At 33.5% G+C, this 13,406-nt stretch overlaps 1 protein-coding gene across 1 annotated transcript in view; it reads right to left on the bottom strand.

Moving 5' to 3' along the window:
• Si (sucrase-isomaltase) overlaps positions 1-13,406 on the bottom strand; it is a 67,203-nt gene that overhangs the window by 43,602 nt on the left and 10,195 nt on the right. Inside the window, exons 7-16 of the mRNA XM_038347729.1 lie at positions 12,815-12,986; positions 11,605-11,704; positions 10,841-10,953; positions 9,725-9,850; positions 7,900-8,031; positions 7,697-7,816; positions 5,591-5,704; positions 3,524-3,608; positions 2,121-2,238; positions 714-885 (exon numbers count right to left, since the gene is read on the bottom strand). Of these exons, the coding sequence (XP_038203657.1) occupies positions 714-885; positions 2,121-2,238; positions 3,524-3,608; positions 5,591-5,704; positions 7,697-7,816; positions 7,900-8,031; positions 9,725-9,850; positions 10,841-10,953; positions 11,605-11,704; positions 12,815-12,986 (1,252 nt within the window). The remainder of the gene's footprint in view (positions 1-713; positions 886-2,120; positions 2,239-3,523; positions 3,609-5,590; positions 5,705-7,696; positions 7,817-7,899; positions 8,032-9,724; positions 9,851-10,840; positions 10,954-11,604; positions 11,705-12,814; positions 12,987-13,406) is intronic.

The following is a 13,406-nucleotide window of genomic DNA, read 5'->3' as shown; positions in this document are numbered from 1 at the left end:
ATTAGAATTTGAACTATTTGTGTCTTTGATTTTTTTATTTTATTTGCCTACATCTATTTGCTTCATTTTATTTATTTTTACTTTTCAAGACAAACATCTTACTCTGTAGTCCAGTTTTTCAAGGTACTTGATATTCAGAAGTATAATCTGATCTTATCTACAGCTTCCCTAAAGCTGAGATCGCAGGCATGCCTACTATGCTCACCTATTTGGGTTTTGATTTAGTATTTAAGACTATAAGATTTCTTTATAACTGAAAACAAACAAGCATTTATTTAGAAAGACCAAATTACTAACATTTAAAAGTTAGTTGACTTTTCTTCCTTTTCTCAAATTCACCTTGGTTTTGGCTGAATATATATATATATATATATATATATATATATATAAAATTTATATATATATACACATATCATAATGTATTTCTTACCTTATAAATTCAATTTTGTGTGTGGAAGCTATTCTGTTTCATTAGGTTTGGGGTGTTCAGTTTATTCATGTATACGAAAGCAAACTGAACAATCATTAGACATACACTTCATATAATTTTGATGGATTTATATAATCTTGACTTCCTGAATTTTATGCTAATTTTTAAGATTTACTTTCAGACTGTTCATAGTTCATATTTAGAATTTACTGTATTTTCTCTACCTTAAATCTTTTGAACATTGTGTTGCCTTTATCTTTTGACTAGTATTAAACCGTCTTACCAAAGGCATGCCGAATATACCGAACTCCAGCATTCCAGTGATGGACCATTCCATCTGCTCCCAGGAGGCGGTGTTGTCTCCGAGCCAGTGAGCAGCATGCCTTCCAGAGCCGGCAAATGTTGAGCGGGTGAGGATGAAACTTCTCTTATTAGGAAAAACTCTTTCCACAGCCCTAAAAATTTAACCCAGTTAAAACGTAAAGTGTTATCCCCAAAACAAATTTGAGTTCACTAACTTAAAAAACATTGCTTTCAAATACATATTTGATTATTTTACACAAGACATAATATTTAGAAAATTTTATAAAATTTTTAGCCTCAGTTTTGCATTTAGGTACCACAATGCAGCTCAATTAAATAAATTCTGATCAAATACATAAGAAGGACATCTTTGAAAAAAGACCATTTTATCTCAAAGGAAAATTATCAGAAACAAACAAAAAAAACCTAAAAGTACTTCAAAGTAAGATGTCAATCAGACTTCCTTTATAAAAATATATAATCCTTATGTGCCTTTTGTACATTATAAGCTCTATTATATTGTACCATAAGATATGGCTGTTTTATTCCTTCAATAATTTACTTTCACACCACATTTAGGTTTTATTAATTTATTTTTGAATGTTATTAATTAAAATAGAATTAAGATGTTTCCCTCCTATCGTTTCTCCTTCCAGCCAGTACCATCCTCTTTGTCCTCTACTTTCAAGTTAATAAAATATTTTTTCTTTTATTATTATTCTTACATGTGGGTGTGCACAAAGAGGAGTATGAACATTATAATGAAAATATTAAAAAGTTTTGGTACATTGTATGATTCGCCACCAGCAAAGCATTAACACTTGAGCACTTACTTACACTTGCAAATATACTGACACTATGGTCTGAGTGTTATCAGTGACTGCTCTGTGGAACTTTACACAGCACTAGCTAAGGAACAGGAATTCAGTGAGCGCTGGTTGCCTGGTTCTGTTTAGTGCTATGTTCCTTATTCTATTATGCTCTGCTGCTTAGAAACTAAGTGCATTGAAACACTTGATTTTGGCGACTGAATAACAGTTATTGCATCACCATTTTCTTAAGCCACTTGAGAATGTCACGGTTACTAAAAACCCAAAACTTTATTACTGTTTTCCATAAAAAGTAAACAGAGCAAATTTTTAAAGGGAACTTCTATGAATTAATCCAATTTTTGCTCAATATGTGTATTACGTGATTCTTGATAACTTACTAATATTGATAAGTCTTAGTAAAAGAGAAAGATATTTTAATACCATGGAATTTTACCATGAATCTTTAAAAAATTTCTTACGCTTAAAACTTTCTATCTAAATTGCTGGACTTCCAGGAACACACAAATAAGCCAAACATAATGAGTTATCGCTTTTCTTCAGGAAATTTCACTTACTTCTCTGTGGCTATAGCCATGCTGTACCCATAGAGGCTGTGCACGTCATACTGTTTCCCCCAGTTCTGTACGGCATCCATGCAGAGAGTTTTGGAATACAAAAGTTTGTCAAGAATATCTTCGAGAAAATAACAAAAAAATTCTTGTGAGTTATTTTAGAAAGGCATTTGTATCTTTATTTTCTATTGTGTTCTCCCATACATGATCAAAAATAGCAGAAGACTACATTTAGTTAAACAAATATCCAATTATGTTCATGCATTTTATTCCTGTAGAGACTGGGAAATGATTTTCGCTGCAATAAGTGTAAATGCATTACACATTAATTACACTTTATGCAATTTAACTAAATAATCTTCTATGGTTTTAATAATAAATCCATGAGAAAGAGTCATTGATGTACACACATATAGAAATTCCGCAAATACTAATTTTTGTCATTCATACTACAGAAGTTGACTTAAACGTGATTTTGGTTAGGAACTGGGGAGATGCGTCAGGAAACAAAGTGCTCAGCACACAAGCATGTGCACATAAGTTCAAATCTCCAGCACCCACATGCAAGGTACACATGAGGATGAGTCCTACCCCTAGCACTGAGGGGTAGACACAGTTGGCTCTGCAGAACTCTCTCTCTCTCTTTCTCCCCCCCCCCCCACCTTCTAGCCAACCAGTGATGTCTAGCTGTAATGAAGAAATTCTATCTCAAAATGTGTTTTGAGGAATTTTGGCTCACTAAATAAAAAGGCTTTTTTTTCTGAAAATTTGGGCACTGGGATTTAAAGCTCAGCACCCATATAGCAAGCTATGTACATATAGTTCAGATCTGTAACTCAGTGAGTCGGAGCAAGGGTCATTAGGGTATGGGAAAATGTGAGTCCTAATTTCAAAGAGAAACCTTTCCTCAGTGGGACAGACAATGGGTGATAGGAGAATAAAGCAAAAATCTTTCCAGTTGCATATGTGCTCATGAACATGTATGCAAACATTCATGTAATCATAATAATAAATAAAATTTACAAAATATGATGCAGAATGCTAGATGAAGGAATCAGAATCTTATTTTCCACATGCTTTCATGTGGAAATATACAAACATGTACACATACATAAATCACAAACAAAGAATCGACTTTAAAAAGGTAGAAGAGAATAGACAAGACCCTAAGCATTTCATCTGTAAACTTGAAAACATGTATACGTACAAACAATATATACAGAAATAAGTATTATAGCAATGTAATCACAACTTGTTATATTTGACAAAGGAAAAGAAATATCAGTGCTGTTAGGATTCAAAAATTTAACAGTTTATGATTTAGAAATACATTTTAGAATTTGGTTGGTTAACGAAAACTTTGTCTTAACTATGGTCTTAACTATAGGTAAGAAAATGGAACTTACCAGGAGTAAAGGGAGGGTAATTCAATTCATTGACAGTGCACCCTTTCAGAGAACCTTGAATAAAGCTGGAAACTTCATTCATGTCCTAAGCAGATAGAAAAACAGAAAATAACATCAATTAAAAATGAATAATAGCAGATCTCTCATGCTATCTAACAAGACATCGTTAAAATTGTTCATCTCCTTGATTATATACATACATATATATGTATATCTATATGTGTATGTGTATGTATGGCATATATGGAATATTACATAACAGACCTAAAAACAGGGTGCATATGCTAGGACAGGAACCTTAGACTGGAGAAAAGGATTTTAAATATTAAAAATACCTCTCCTTTTACAGAGCTATAAAATCTACACAAAGCACACCGTGCCTTCAATAAACAACTTTCAGAGAGTTGTTTCAATCTTCTCGCTGTGACTTATTTAAACCCTTTGCCTGCAAGTTCATTCTTGTCCATATTTGACTTTGATGGGCAGTTATCTAGATTTCATCATGCACTCAGCCTACTGCTGAGACCTATATTCACTTAGTCCGTAGCTTGCAAACTGTCCTAAACCATGTAAGCATGGGATGGTAGGAGCATCACAAAAAACCTGAAAGATTTCCAAGGAGCCTTAAGTCATCTTAATTTTCTTCTAAGAAAGTGTTAATCACATTTATATTTGAAAATGTGTTGAGGAATTATTTTAAGGCATCTGTGATGTGATATTCTTGTTTGTTAACTGGATTACACTTGTAGTTAACAAAAGCGCAAGCAGCTCAATACAGCTGGGAGGAATTTTTCCTAATTACACTGTTTGAAGTAATTTAATTAAGATCCACCTTAAATCTGGGCCACACAGCTGATGGCAACCAAACCTTGTCACTAAAGTATCGCATAATTGCTTTCTAATAAACATTGTTTTCTGAATGGTAGTAGGAAATTACAGACTTGGAGACTAGTGAGAAAATGAACCTAAAACACATCATAGATATTTGAGTATTCTTTCTGCTGAGTAAGTATAAACAGTGTGACCTCATAGAATTATAATAAACATTCCCTATACCCTTCTATGAAAGTCTGCACAGGAATCCTGACATCACAGACAACTTCCCTGGTTTGTCCTTGTCAAATGAACTTATACATGGATAATTCAAGTATGTTTTTAAAAATTAACTCCCGATTAGGTAAATTAATGACTACCTAATTTTTTATACAGTGAGCTCATTACCATGGCAACAGACCCAGACAACCAAGGAAAACCCATCTACAATATCTATTGCTCTGCAGAGCTGTTGTGCTTTTCCTAAACCTCTGTTTCGTGTGTGTGTGTGTGTGTGTGTGTGTGTGTGTGTGTGTGTCCTGGCTTATGAGAAGTTTATCCTAAAACTAGTGTTTAGAATGTATTGTTGTCCTCTAGTAAAGTTAGAGTCACAATAAACACAGGTTTACATTGACTTTCAGCTGACTGACCTGTAAATGACTGGACTGTGATTAAATAAAATTAGGAAAACAAGCAAACAATAATCATCCCAAGAATTTTCCAAATATTATGGTTTTATTTAGTGACTTCATAAATGTATAAATAATCTAGGAATTAAATTTTAATTGCTTTGAAATAAAATACAGGCCACTGCAATTTTAGATTGTTCTTGTCCATCACTTACTGGAAGGGAAGCCTCCTAAGGTGGGCACTAATGGTACACCATGCCATAGTTGTTCCCTGGTGATTTTCATATGTGCTTTGAAATTGTACTATTTTTATTAAGTCTGTCCCCAAGTTAATCTTCTCAAATAAAAAAAAGATATACCAAAAATATATAAATCCTTATATAAAAATTAATTTTTTTCTTCAAAGTCCACTAGTTGGGAACAAAAAAAATCTAAATTTACACTTTAAATTTTTGTTTCCTTTCTTCCACATGGAAAATGTTTGTGTTTTGGAAAGTGATAGAAAATGCTTAAATTTTATTTAGAATACATTCTATATAGAGATATATAATGCATGTGTGTGTGCTTATGGATAAATCATTTTGTGATCTCCAAATAGAGCTATTTGTTTACAATAGCTACTTACAATCCACAGTCCATCATAGTCCACCTCGTTATGGAAGATATTGCATTCATTTGCCCACCACTCAATGGTTTGGGGTTTAGTAAAATCGGGATACACTGTTAATCCTGGCCAAACCTAGAAGAAAAATTCATCCACATGTGCACATGAATAAAAGAGAACTTAAAACATAAGTCGTATTTCACACACATGTACTTAATAATCATATCAGTATTGTATTTCTAATATTGTACTTCAGTGGGTATGTATGACGCATGTACAGTCCACATTCAAAATTTTCTGTCCATTATGTTAAACTCCCTTAAAGGAAAATTGGTTAGTAAATATAAAAAAGAAGCATTACGTATTTAGAAGAGCAAACACGGGAATAGATGCCATAAGGAGTACAGGTAATAGTAACACTTAGTATTCTTGTAGATTTGATTAATAAACCAGAGTACTGTAATGTATTCCAGTTTCGTTCATTGAAAACATATCACTACATTTCTAAACATCTATTTCCAAAAGCTTCAAGGGAAGAAAATTTCATTATTATAACAATATACACTAGACATTTTCTGTGTTCTAAAAGTTTTTATAATTTTTAACATAATATTCACTAGAAATTTGAGAGATATACTTTTATTATCATTTCACATTTCAGGTATGTTAATTAAATCCTTCTTGCAGGTGAGACATGACACACAGACAAATCGAATAGGATGTTCAAGGCCATACTCCTCACACCTGGTTGGCGGGAATTTATATTTAAGGCATCAAAGACCAGACCCTATGATATCAAAGACTTTATCTCTTGATTATGTATTCTTTTACAAGCTCTAATTTATTATATATTGACTCAATAATAGCATTAATAAATAACAGGATTTTGTTAATTAAGACAAGGATATATAGTTTTAAAACCATATAAACACAATTGCTTGCTAATCTGCTCAGGAACAAAATGTCAAGTTTTAAGAAAAGATGGTAAAACATTACTGGGTAGTAAGAGCAAGGTCATGTTTGACACTTGTGGAGTCTATAACCATGGAAAGAAATGTTGCCCTAAAAATTTAAGCTTACTAATTGCAGTAAGCATAGGTAGGATATTTGTCAGTGTCATAAATAATAGTTTAATAAATACACATTTGAAAATTGCTCTTTCCTTTTGCAGTTTTCTTTAGTTTTATTAAAACTACAGCAGTTAATACCAACTCCATGTATAGAGTCAATGTTTGCTATTGACAAGACTTATGAGTATACTTCTCAAAAGAATATTTATTCTGTCGAAATATATGCATCACAGCTTGAGCAGGCGGCTATGTCAGTAAAGTGCTTGCCACATAAGCATGAGATTAGCATTTAGATTCCCAGAGCAGTCTGAAATATCAGCACTCCTAAAGTAGGATGGAAGGAGACAAGAGAATCCTTGCAAGTTCCTGGAACGAGCTAGTGCAGCAAACAAGGACTCTGTCTCAAACAGGGAAGAAGGCAAGGACTGACACCCCATTATTCTCTGACCTTTGCTGGCACATATGAGCCGGAACTCATATGCATATGCATTCAGATATACTGATAGACAGATGCTTATAGAAATACACATTTATCTAACAGCTAGGCACATTTTGAATTCCTTCAAAACTGGCTCTGTGATCTTTGAAATTTCATTTTAATTTTCTATATTTCAATTTTCTTCCTTTGAAGTGATTTCAATAAATGCATGTTATTTTGAGGTTTAAAAGGAATTCATAGAACTCAATGCCTAGTATACAGTTACTCAGTTTGTACTTGCAAATATTTTATATTAAATTATCTATGCAAACCTTACAGAATTTTTGTAAGACATTAGACAGTGTATCAGATTTATTGTTTATTGGCTTTGATTTTAACTATTCACTTTAAATGATCTTCTGCTATCTACTTTTCACAACTAGATTCCTTTAAAGACTAATGCATGTTTATCTGAGTAAAATATCCTTGCATAATTATAATTGAAATCCAAAGAAGAAAACATGTACACACAAACACACACACACACAAACACACACACACACACACACCACATATATGAACAATGTTTGCAAAATTGGAAACCAGAGCCAATTGAACTTAATGGATTTGAGAACTTACCTCTCCAATAAGTGGTGTCGTTCCATCTGCCTCACTCACCCAAACATTTTGTTCATTACCCCTCGTATATGTTGCATATTCTGCTCCATTGGCTCGTCGATCTATAGATATTGCAGGGTCCTGATAAAGAAGTAAGATTCTGTAGGCAATATTTTAATGTATAATTGTATAATAATGAAAATGTTTTACTAATTTATCCTTACCAGGATGATAATATATTTTTGTTCGTGGTCATGTAAATCCTTAGCAAATTCAGGAAGCCCGTTGAAGTTAACACTATCATAAGTAAAGTCTTTTTTGTCTTCCATGTAGTCAATATCGGTGACTTGTGCATCCTGGAAGTTAGCAAAGAGAGCTTCAGTGAGAGTTGAAAGAGCTTTCTTGTAATGTCAGTCTTTAAGCACAAACATTTGTTTCATACAGAGAGAAAGTAACGTAACAAGGAACTCAACAAGGTCATAGGAAGCAATCTAGTGTAATTTAATATCAAAATTTGGAAGGTAAAGTAGGAGGTCCTTAAAATCAAGGACAGTCTGAACTACAGAGTAGAGACATTGTTTCAAGAAAAAAATGATAAATTAATGTATAATTTATTTTATATGAAGAAATAATACTTTTATAAAGCTGTTTACTTCCATTCATATGGCTCATTTAGTTTGCTTCTTCTCTTTAGTGTTGGTTATAAAAGCTAGAGTCTAATGAATATTCTACTACTGAATCACTCTCTTAGCCCTAGATTATCTCTTTTTCATGTGTAAAAGGCTTAAACTACTATTAATTGAAATTTGTCATTGGTGAGTTTCATTCATATCATATCTGTGTGTGTGTGTATAAAACATTTAAAAAACAAAATTTTATTTAACACATTTAAATAAATGTGTATAATTTATGAGTATATATTTAATATAGTTAAATATATATATATATGTATATATACACACACCTAAATGTGTATAATTGCTAACTGCAGTCCTTATACCCACAGATAAGTGTACCTTTTACTCCTAAGCAAAGAAACCTCTTCTTGGAGCCAGTAATGACCTTTAGAACAGTCCACAACTAATGAAAAGGCTTCGGACAGTTGATGTTGGTGTCCCCAACCCAGACTGATACATCCATAGTGCAATCCCTACAGACTCAGGGAATATTGCACAAGAATGGGTAGGGATATTGTAAGAGTCAGAGGTCCAGGACATCTGCTGTGAGATAGTGACTTTCTATGTGACACCATGAAATCTTAACGATATGGTCATCTAAGATTGAGCTGCGTAATGACAGTGCCAGTTGGTGTATCAGCATCGATGGGCGAAATCTCACAAAAATCCAAATTAGATGAAATGAGATGAAGCTTTAGGTGAAGATTTCTAGTGAAAAATGGCAACCGAGAGAGGGAAAAATCAGTCTTCTCCGGGGACAATCCTTGGAATAGGTTGTTTAATACTACGTGGTCAGCTAAATACATATAGGAACATTCAATACACTCAGGAGGATGTATTTGTATACACATTTATATGTACATAGCAATAATTAAATAAGAAGCTATGGATTTGAGGAGAAATGGAGGGAACACAGAAGGAATGAGAAGACTGAGAGAGATGGTGCCAATGACTAAATACAGCACTCATTCATGAATTTTCAAAAATTATATTAAAAATTGACAACAAATATTTCATTTTGATAAAACTCCTGATAATATCTTCCAAATATGTTGAATCAAATAAGAAGAGGCCATTAATTTGAAAAAAGCAAGAAGGTATAAATTGGATGGTCTGGAAAGAAGAAAGGAAAGTAATGAATGATGTAAATATATTATAATTTCAAAAAAAATAATAAATTCAATCAACCTATGGACATCATATAAGAATGTAGAATGAATTTACCATGTATCACTTTTATAATTATAAATGTTCTAGATCATCAATGTAACATACTTTATGTATTCGAGTATCCTGACACTTTCGTCATTTCCTGTTATGTTAAGATGCTTGTCCTTTATCCCCCATCCCTAGCAAGCTTCCTTCTCCTTACATATGGAATGCCGGCTTCCCGGTTTCTTCTGACGACTTCTTTCACTGCATCTAGTGACTGGTAATTCCAGCGACTCAGTTGAAAGCCAAGACTCCAGTATGCAGGCATTGCTGGTCGACCAATGAGCTTGAGGAGGATGGGCAGTCAGTTAGTTTCGACAAAGAGAAATGTCTTTACAATTACTAATATTAATGTGATCTTTATTCTACAATTCCTCTAGTATTCGCTGAAGTATATGCTATAAATACAGACTCCCATCTAAAATCTATTTTTCTCCTCAAAATCTCCAAGAACCGTCTCTTAAAACATCAAGTTTTTGTTCTGTCCCACATCTTTTTTTTTTGTATTTTATGTTAAAGAAACCCCTAGAAAAAATAACATTCGCAAGGTATATTTATCTATTATGGAAAATTACTGACAAGAATTAGTGTATGTCTGGTGCATAAGCTAGCTTGTATGAGCCCATTCCCTATGTGGGGATGCCATGGTCAGTCATAATGCAGGAGGAAAGGCCTTGGTCCCACCCCACCTTAATGTGTCAGTCTTTGTTGACTTCTCATGCCAGCCCTTAGCCATTGGGAGGAGTGTATGTGAAGTGGATTTAGAGGGAGGAGAGGAGAGGGAGAACTGTGATTGGAATGTAAATGAAATTTTTAAAAGTAAATTAAAAAAAGAACTAAAGCATAGTAAAAAGAAATTATAACACAAAAATATGCTTTTTGTCATTTACTCATTTCCTATTTTGATTAAAACTGTGAATGACCTATAATTTCATTGGCTATTTCTATTCTCCGAAATATTATAATTTCTTTTGATGTATTTTATCAAAAACTATCATGACTAAATAAAGTTTTAATCTCTAATGTTCCAAATAAATATGATTTCTGAGGTTAGCTATCTCACCATAAAAATTAATCAAAATAAAAATATACATTTACGTAAATTCAGATTTCATTATACATGGAAATAATGAACATTATCAGCTAACGTCTTTAAATTTTGTTAAGAAACATATATGTAGAGAAGAAGTCCGATGCATGCAACAAGAAATTATTAAACAATTTATAAAGCAAACTGGTGTAGGAAAATAATTGACAAGCTCAGTCTGAAACCAACCTCTTGGTATTGTTGAACTACTTGTTCTGGTGTGTCTCCAAGAAATATATAGAAGTCTAGTATGCCTCCAGTAACTCTGTAAGTAATTATTGGAGTTGGCTGGATGAAGACCTCTGCAAAGTAGAAACAGGACAAAATATACATAATTTGAGTAGTGTCCATAATGATAAAACAACTGTACACACATTGAAGAGCATCTTGTTAGCCATATCAGTGCACATAATGTTCAATTATTAATAGAAAGTCAGCTACTGAAAATAAGAAGAACATTGGAGAAAGCATATGCTGCTTGTAAGGTCTGTGACAGGCTAGCCAAGACTTCCCTTTCCAGAGTTGCCATGGCTGCTCTGGAGAATGCAGAGAAGAGCATAAAGGGTCAGACTCCTAGCAAGATCAAGCATCTTGCTAAATTCATATCTCAATTAATTATTGTAATTTAAGATTGATTGAATCATCGTATAACCACACATTAATTTCTAAAAGAAATCCTAATTCTTTAACTTAACATTGTACAAAGAATTGACTGGATAATTACGGAAATGACTTCCTTTGCTGAACAATTGTGTCACAACACAATGTATGCTTTCCCAAACAGGAACATTCACAATTAAAACCTAATTTTACAACCTTTCCATAAAATTTCACATGCTGTCTCTATTTACAAAGTTGTTTATTTTGAAGTCAAACATCTATGGCGGGAATCAAAAGAGTAGTTGAACATGTCAAGATAAATTTCACGTAAACGTCAAATAAATTATTTTTACCCATTGCATTGCTGTTCATGAGAAAAACACCGTAAGACTTCCCAGTGTTATCTTCAATGCCAATGAAGAATGTCTGATGCCCGTAGAGATTATGGTTATTCTGAAAGATGAAGTTCAAAGATTAAATATTGAACTGAATCTAAAGTGAAGAAAAAAATATGCTGAAATGGATTTACTTAAAACTTGCTTACTTTTACAATTTGTTCTCCTATAGCTCTATACTAATTTCCCTTACTATATATTACATAAGGGATTATAGCATATAAATAATATAATGTACATCAGTAAATAATTTTGTATTTGCAAAAGAGACATTAACATGTATTAATAGATCACTTGCTTCTCTTTGCCTTATTAAAATTAAATATATTTGACATTGGCGCTGGGCTCTGATTCTTCTGCATGGACGGGCTCTGTGGGAGCTTTCTCAGCTTGGTCGATCACCTTCCTGGACCTGGGGGGAGTTGGGAGGACCTTGGACTTAGCATAGAGTGGGGAACCCTGATGGCTCCTTGGCCTTGAGAGGGAGGGAGGGGAGGTATGGGTGGAGGGAAGGGGGAGAAGAAGGGGCGGGAAGGGGGAGGAGGAGCGGAGGGAGGGGGAGGAGGAGGGAAGGAGATGGAAATTTTTAAATATAAAAAAAAATAAACCATGAGAAAGGAAAAAAAAATTAAATATATTTGAATAAGCCATTCAAATATATACATTCAACTGGATCCATTTTTTTTTCCTACAAGACACACAGAAAGCTGTCTGTCTTAGATACTGCAGTGTGTTTGTTAAGAGAAGATGAGAGCATGAGATTGTGCAGATGAGTCCTAAAAATGATGGCGAAAAGAAAGTCTTACTGGTTTTATATAGAAACCACTTTATATAAATAGTAAAAAAACTATTTTATATAAATAGTAAGAAACTATTTTATATAAATAGTATTGTCAAGCCGGGCGGTGGTGGCGCACGCCTTTAATCCCAGCACTCGGGAGGCAGAGGCAGGCGGATCTCTGAGTTCGAAGCCAGCCTGGTCTACAAGAGCTAGTTCCAGGACAGGCTCTAGAAACTACAGGGAAACCCTGTCTCGAAAAACCAAAAAAAAAAAAAAAAAAAAAAAAAAAAAAAAAAAAAAAAAAAAAAATAGTATTGTCAAATGCCATAAATGTGTTAGCTTTTCCCCTGTAATGATTTAATGTATAAAGCCAGGAAAATCTCATACATCACCAGGAAGTTCATCTCGAGTAAAGATTGGCCACGTTTTCCAATATAAATCATGGCGAAATCTCTTATGAATATGCTCCCCAAAGCCATAAATATATTCACTTGGAAGTTTTGTTGAAATCTGCAGATACTGGTTGGAGTACACCAGTGGACCAATACTGGTATCAAACCTGTACCACAAAATAAAAAGAAATGGTTTGTGTACAGAAGAAATATTTCCTCCTTTTAGTTAAAGGTAGACATCATCCAAGAGACTTAATTTCTAGAGCATCAGCCTTCAGCTGCAGTCATTATTGAAAAATCAAATGTTCCACAAATAGAACTTGTTTATGGTATCATCATAACTTTGTTTCCATCAATACAGTTTCTCACAGGCATTCTCCTCTCTAGTCCTCTTCAGGTCTCAGAATAGCACTACCACTAAAACTCATGCTTTCCAGAAGCAACTTACATAGAAATACATAATAGATGTATACATAAATAAATAAAGCAAGTCATGTTCTCAAAGACTATAACCCAGGTTCGAACTGTGTTTTTTGCGTTTGGTACTGCATCACTCTACTGATTTCATTCATGATAAAATTAATTTC

Source organism: Arvicola amphibius, chromosome 11 (genome assembly GCF_903992535.2).
Source record: "Arvicola amphibius chromosome 11, mArvAmp1.2, whole genome shotgun sequence".
Lineage (NCBI taxonomy): Eukaryota > Metazoa > Chordata > Mammalia > Rodentia > Cricetidae > Arvicola > Arvicola amphibius.
This window is presented reverse-complemented; position numbering and strand designations above follow the sequence as displayed.